The 7498-nt window shown below is 34.7% G+C and overlaps 1 protein-coding gene across 2 annotated transcripts; it reads right to left on the bottom strand.

Annotated features, from left to right (window-relative positions):
* Positions 1-811: 811 nt before the first annotated feature.
* Positions 812-5635, bottom strand: LOC140833853 (protein tesmin/TSO1-like CXC 2). Of its 2 annotated transcripts, none has more exons than XM_073198309.1 (10): positions 5234-5635; positions 4017-4177; positions 3282-3921; positions 2544-3025; positions 2391-2465; positions 2074-2254; positions 1897-1992; positions 1751-1817; positions 1483-1630; positions 812-1324 (listed from the first exon to the last, which is right to left on the bottom strand). In XM_073198309.1, the coding sequence occupies exons 1-10, from the start codon at positions 5291-5293 to the stop codon at positions 988-990; spliced, it is 2247 nt and encodes a 748-aa protein (XP_073054410.1). In that variant the 5' UTR covers positions 5294-5635; the 3' UTR covers positions 812-987. The 2 variants fall into 2 exon arrangements, with proteins under 2 accessions (XP_073054410.1, XP_073054411.1); XM_073198310.1 differs by lacking the exon at positions 5234-5635 and adding an exon at positions 4482-4598.
* Positions 5636-7498: the final 1863 nt, after the last annotated feature.

Genomic DNA, 7498 nt, shown 5'->3' with positions numbered 1-7498 from the left:
TTTGTTTCTTAGTATATATTTGCCAGCTATGGACATCCATGTTCCCCTTCAGACAAAGGAAGGATTGGTACTCAAAACAAGAAAACTTATATTTTAGTAGAAAAATTGTCCATAATTAAAAAAATTCATTTGAAAGGACAATACACATTTTTTAATATAAAATATTCAATTGAGACTTGATGATTAATTGAACATGTTATATTAAAACATAGGAAGATTGTAACTTTTTACCCATTTACGCAAATATTCTGAACCAAGTCCTAAATTTGCACAAAAAGTTGTCGTAGTTTCTTGCAATTAAGTGGCAAAATGGAAAGGATATAGCCCATAGAGCCCGCAAGCGGCTCTGACTTTGAAATGTATATGTACAAATAGGCAACCCCATGTGCAGTGTGGGGCATTTTTTTTTTTTTTTTTTTCTGTAGTTGATCTTGGCTGGTAGGGAAATATTAATACTGAGACCAAGAATTTTGAATTTTGCCAAGATTACAAAAATTCTTGTGTACTTAATAATGAATTATAGTAATAATAGCAGTGGGTTCACGTTTCTTTTGCTCTCTTTGAGATGACATATGGCCTAGTTAATTCATAGTTAGGTACCTTCATTTTCATGATTGTGACTGTATTGTACTTGATAAAATGCATGAAATGGTGCTCGATTATTCGATATGATTTCCGAATAATACGGTACTCGGGGGGGATTGTGTGAGTTTGGATAATTCAATGATTTTACACTACATGAATAAATTTAACTTGATGTAACTAAAGTTATTTAATGACCATGTTAAAATAGAAATGAAGACATCAGAGGTAATAAAACAGGTTGTTTTATTATGAAACAGATGGTAACATTATATCATACAAGAAAGTAAAGTGTCTTAAAATAGCATCAAAACTAACACAAGCTTGACTTACAAAACTACAATAGGCGATGAACCAAACTTGGACCATTTCTGAAGCCTCAGGCAGAGGATCCGATAACTTTACTCATTGGTTATGAGTGAGAGATGGAAAAGATGGAATAGATTGAAGTATCAACTTTCGACTGCTTCTTAATCCTGTGGACATACCTACATTGTGTGGGGGCGAAACTCGTTTCCTGTTGGGAGATGACAACTTAATGCCACTTATTGGAGACCCTTCTTGGAGAAACTCGGGAATTTCGTCTTCTTTGATAGTTTCGAAATGGCTATCGAGTTTAGGTGCAGGTAGAAAGCTCGGTTTTTTGAACACTTGGTTTGCGGAAGAACGGGAAGAGGAACCGATACATGGAAATGAAGATCTTGGCGGTTTTTTGTTTGAGAACAGATGTTGAACCGGTTTCCTGGAAAATCAAGATTTCATGTTTATGTCTCATATACCATGCATCTAAATTATTTAAGTGTATCCTTAAACAATTGTTGAAAATATAAGGATATTTGTCATTCATTAAAAAGCATGGATTCTGGATAACATGTGAAAATGTTTGTTGATTATTTGTACCTTCCAGCCAATAACGGTGTTTCTGGAGGAGCAGAATCCATGTTTTGCTCTGAGTCAATATGGACTGCTGCTTTTTCTCGCATGCTCTTCTCAGTTGTATCCGTTTCATCTTCTTCGTATTCGGCTTCCGTTTCTATTATAACGGATCCTGAGATTCAAGATTGCAATGAAAATTTTGAAATGCTACTCCAAATGCAACTCTTCCAAAAATTTTGAACCTCTTTCATATAAATTGAGAAGTATACTAAAAATTCAAGCATACACTTACCATCCTTTCTACCAAACACGTTCTTACACCCTTCACATCTGCAGTTGATCGAGCATCCAACACCGCCCTTTGAAGAAACCAAAAGTCTCCCATCAGCTGACACACTAAAGAAAACCATATATATTCACAAAATAGAAAAAAGAAACCTGATAGCATTCACAATATTTCTTCAGGCAACCGGATTTTTTGCAGTTGCATCCTCGTTTATGACGAGCTGAAGCAGGAGTGTTGCTCAAGTCATCCTGCAAGAAGCAACACAAAGATTATACGAATCATAAATTCACCAAAAGATCAAAAGCATATGCTGAATTTCATCTTCTAACCACAGTTTCGGCCAGAGAATCTGAGCCCCTGATCACTTTAGGCGCAAAAGCAAGAGGGTTTCTTGATTCAATCTGTTTTCGGGTTGCAAGGACAGTGCCTTCATGGACAGGCTTGTTGAAGCAATCTATACATGCACATGGCTCCACACAGTAGACACCAGCAGCAAAACATTCACAGTAGCTGCATTCAAAATTTGAATTAGGAGTTTATCAGGATTAAATAGGCCTAACCACACAATGAAAAGTAATCCAGCACGGAGTTCAGGGAAACGACCACTAGCAATAGGAAAGGGGTATAAAGGATAAGAAAAACTTACAGTTTTAAGCATTTTGATTTCTTGCAGTTGCATCGCTTGCAGGATTCAATTTCCCCGGCTTGTTCCAACCTACGCCTGCCCATCCAATTAAAACTTTAACTTGCAGACAGATATAGATTATGAAAAGTAGATGCTGCAAACAAGAAAATGTACCTCTTCTTCTTTGGACTACTCTGAGTGATCTCCTCATCAGCCACATATACAGAGGCCTGGCAAGAATCTTCCGTGAGCGCAGCAATATCTTCAATGGTATCAATATCTCCTCCCAACGAGGTAACATCCAAATTGTTTAACGTTTCTTGACCAGTAGTTGGAGGATGAAAATCAACTGATGGGCTCGGTCCGATTAATAAACTTCCAGAAGCTGAAGATTCGAGATTGACAAGTTTGTAATCCTTGGGTGTTGTTCCTAGAGCATTTAAATGCAAGCCAATGGTAGGTACAACACACCGTGGAGACTCATCTATTGTATTTGTTGGGACTCGTTGCCGGTTGTTGGTGGAAGTATCAGAACCAGATTGCAACACCACTGAAGATTCGGGAGCCGAAATCTCTTCAAAACGCTGTCTGTGGGCTCCAGCCATCTCAAAAACTAGACAGCGTCTTCTCATACCTCGATACAAACCAGAGAAATTCTACAAAACAAAGAAAACCGTTAAATTTCCAAAAGAAGTTAACATAGATATTCCCATTCTTCAACTCTTTCATACATTACATAACTTCCATAACAACGATATGGTAGCCTAGGAGAATTTTATGCTCATGACTCTCCAGACTTATGGATTCAGACCCTTAGTCTGAAACAAATGGCTTTTATTTCTGATCCTAATTTTACAAATTTCCTTTATGGTGTCGAATGCCAACCAAATATGCTAGGAATGTCATTCTTACCTCATAATCCATCTCTTCCATGGGATCATTCATTAAAGAGCTGGCAGTCATGTCATGTTTTTCGGAATTTTCCATCATCTCAGTACCTCCTCCGGGATTAAAAGACAAGTTTTCTGGTTGACATCCCTCTCCAATTTGTTCACCAGAGTACATTGCAACAAGAGATTGCATATTCTGCTTGTCATTTCTAATAGTAGCATAGAAACTCATCTCAGTACCAAACAATTTCTTGTTCTCTGTATCATTCGGCGATTCAAAAATTAGCAGATCAGAATCATCAGCTATTAAACTCTCCCAATCGCACGATAGGCCTTCTTTGTTTTCATCAGTTTGGCCTGCTTCCTCGAGATTCACTTCACTTTCGTAAACAAGCACTGAAGAAGTGGATTCAAGGCCACAGCTTGGTTTTACAGGAGAGTTATCACTATTTGGATCATAATCAAATTTTTCGGCAATCTTGTTTGAGCATTCATAAGATGGCTGACTAGCCACCAGGCCCACCACACAATGAGATTCCTCTGGGTCCAGTTTTTCCTCTTCATCGAGTTTATCGTTACCATCCTTATTTACCTTACTCAAATCATCTGTGTTCGCATCATCAGAAGAAAACTCGGGTTTTGATGGATCTGAAAACTGGTGCCTGAAAAGAGAAGAATCAATTTAAGCAAATGTACTCGTGATACAAGACAGAGACTGATAAATGGACCTAAAACTGGAATTAAATTGAAGAATTACCTTCGCAGAAATCTTGATCCCCTGAGAGAACTAACATGAGGCGAAGTGAAAACAGATGGAAGAGTAGCAAAACTAAGAGGATTGATTGTCTGTGTAATATGTATGGATTTAACTGGCTTGATTGGGGAAAGGTTGTTCAAGAAATTAAAGACAGGAGACTCCTGTATCCAAAGAGGAAAAACTTATCATAGTGAAAAAGCAAATTACCAGATAAAATCAATAACAAAAAACCATCATTTAAGGATGAACGGCCATCGTCTAAACAAATTAACAGCCCTACAAATAAAAAGTTAAAGGTGGCAAGAGAAAATAACGTGGAAGCCATTGATTCATTTTTCTAGCCTCCAACTCTAAAAAACAATGCACTTTCAAAATTATCTTCATTGAATGGGAAGTATACAACTATACCAGTAACCAGTTCAACAAATACATTGAGTCGAAATATAAGGCCATTAAGTCAAATACCAGTAAGAAAAACCTCATGAAGCATGAGAACAGAACTGTGTAGAAAGCAAGCATTACAAACTACTAAATTCTGACCCATTAAGCATTTCCGCTTCACCAAGCATAAGACTGAACCCGAATATAGATTACAAGGACATGCATAACAGCATTGAGGTCACCATCCAATTTCATAATTTACTCCCAAAGGTAGATTAGAATTTTTCAGATCTTGACATAGCCCACGTGAAAAATTATTCCCTAAAGATTAAAGGTACTCGAGGAAAGGGACTCCCACAAACTAAACAAACTATTCGCCAAATCTTTCAGCAGTGACGCATAAGAAAACCGATGAAAAATTAGCATGACCAGGAGTCCCAAATGAGGGGAATAAATCAAAAAACCACACAACTCCAACTTTTTTTCCGAGTAATCAAAGAACAGATCAAGGAAAATTAGAGTCAAAACCGAAATAAAAAATCCTACAACTTTAATCAATAAATATTTATTTTTCTTCAGAAGACCAGGTGCCATAAATTTAACATCGATTGGTCCAATAATTCTAAAAAAAATCGCACCTCTTTTCCATAATTAAGAAAAAAATTTCCCCAAATGCAAGATCATTTAAGCAAAATGCCGAAACATATCGCTCAAGGAAATCACCCAAACAGATTTACAAAAACTTATGCACCAGCCAAACAACATAAATCCAGCATCGATTAAACATCGATAACCCCAAAAAAAAAAAAAAAAACAGAGCCCACAAAAAATCAAACCTCAAACTTGCATACGGATGCTGCGATCTGGCTGCTCTTGCTCCTCTCTGGAGTATCCATCACCTTATTCTCTTCTCCATTACACTCTTTTTCAAAATTCTCACACCCCTCCCCATCCCTCCTTATGCGTATCTATCGCCTTATCCAGTCCCCCGGCCGTCCCCCGCACACGAGAAACCCTTTGTTTCCCTCCCGAATGAGAAAGGAACAAAAGGGCTCAAGCACTAGCCCATGAAATTTCAAGAATAAGCGGGAAATCGAGCGACGACTGGGTGAGTGAGAGTAAGGGTGAAAGGAGAAAAAAAGAACGGATTTTTCTCGTTGCTGACAAAAGAAAAACCCCACCACCCCAAAAGAAACACACACCACACACACAGTTCTGGCTCCAAAGGCTGTGCTGTGTACAATAATAAAAATGCAATTATATATATACACACACACACACACACGGTAAACGTTCACTTGGAATTGCCCCGCATACATAATTTAAAATCATAATTCACAATATAGTCCTCCTGTTTCATAGATATTCTTCATTGGCCTCATATATATATATATATATATATATATATATATATATATATATATATATATATATATATATATATCTGTCTGACACAATACGATCCGTGTCATACAAGTTTTTGCCAAAATTTTGATGGATTATGGGATTTGACTGTCCCCTACAAATGTTAATTCAGTTCCGTGAATTTCTATGAATCGGATTTGGTTAATGCATTTCGTAGGTTTCTTGTCGAAGGGTCGGTTTTATTGAGGATATTTATTTTGTTCATTGGTGGAACAATTGAATTAAAATTAGTGAGTCAATATTTATATTTGAATGCTAATAATTATTGCTTAAATGCCTTAATTCCACTAATAATTGTCCCTAAATATATGATGAAACAGTTTTCTTCTGTAATTAATGTAATAGTTCTTATAATTTTGGTCTATTATAGATATTTTTAAAATCTTATATTATATTGTTCATTAGGTGAATATGATTATGGATTTTGAATAAAAGCTTTCAACTTTACCAAATCCTATGCTTTAATTAATTAATAAAAATGTGTGTGTGTTTATGGAGATCTTGTTAATTTTTTTAATTATTAAAAAAATATAACTTTATATACAACGATATGGCTATATATTCAGCAATAAGTTACTAGTAGTTTTAATTATTTAGACGTGTAAACTTTTTAACAGATAAAGTAGATATTTTGTGAGACGGTCAAACAGATTTACATATATGAGATAAGTCGACTCGATTTATATTTGGAGTCAAAAATAATATTTTTGATATAAAAGTAAGGCAAAAACTAGTGTAAGACGGTCTCACGGATCGTATTTGTGAGACGGATATCTTATTTGGATATCCATGAAAAAATATTATTTTTTATGCTAAGAGTATTACTTTTTATTGTGAATATTCACATGATTGACCAGTTTCATAGATTAAGATTCGTGGGACGGTCTCACATGAGACTCACTCTAAAAGTAATATGTTCTCATGTATTGGGTCTCGTATGATATTCGTCTCACAAAATTGATCAGTAGATGATCTCATATGAGTCTTTGTGAAAAAATATCACATAAAAATTATGTTGTGATTCTACAAGGCAATATATATCTATTCTATTTTATAAAGTTAACGACGTGATAGTAATTAATTAGGAATGACACCAACTTTTTCTTTCAACTTTACTCTTATCTGATACTAATATTACACTTCTGTTTTTTTCTTTAATTTCAACACACACTTTATTTTAATTTTTTAAATTTCAACAATCCAAATATCAATTAATCCCTCCATAATTTGTTAAATTTCAGTTTAGTTTATCGATAATGATAAAAAAAACTATACACACACGTATCACGTGTGCGGAGTAACTAGTTTTACATTAATGATTTAATATGAATAGTTATATTGGAATGAGATATAAGACACTGATTTTTTACACTTCATTATTTTATCCAGCATTTAGCTTTTTAAAAAAAAAAATTGATAACTCCATTTAAGGAATATTTGACTGAACTTATTTAAAACAGCTTATAGTTCATGTCTTATAAATTGTTTCATTAGCTTATAAGTCGTACGATCTTATTTCAAAATTAAGTTGTTAAAGTATTTAAATAAAAGTAATGAATATTAAAGTTGTGGATTGTTCGGTGATATAAGATTTTTTTGTTATTACAATTATCAAAACAGCTATGAAATAATATTGTTCATGTAATAATAATATGAATAATAATAATATTATTATT

This window comes from Primulina eburnea, chromosome 6, assembly GCF_022965805.1.
Source record: "Primulina eburnea isolate SZY01 chromosome 6, ASM2296580v1, whole genome shotgun sequence".
Classification (NCBI taxonomy): Eukaryota; Viridiplantae; Streptophyta; class Magnoliopsida; order Lamiales; family Gesneriaceae; genus Primulina; species Primulina eburnea.
The sequence above is the reverse complement of the archived record's forward strand: the minus strand, read 5'-3'. Positions and strand labels throughout refer to the sequence as shown.

Bases quoted from the DNA above. Each gene is read 5' to 3' on its own strand.
- LOC140833853 (XM_073198309.1), bottom strand. From the start codon at position 5,293: ATGGATACTCCAGAGAGGAGCAAGAGCAGCCAGATCGCAGCATCCGTA. The intron at 3,026-3,281 runs GTAAGAATGACA...TTTGTTTTGTAG, and splicing joins TGGAAGAGATGGATTATGAG to AATTTCTCTGGTTTGTATCG. The intron at 2,255-2,390 runs GTAAGTTTTTCT...TTTTGAATGCAG, and splicing joins AAATCAAAATGCTTAAAACT to CTACTGTGAATGTTTTGCTG.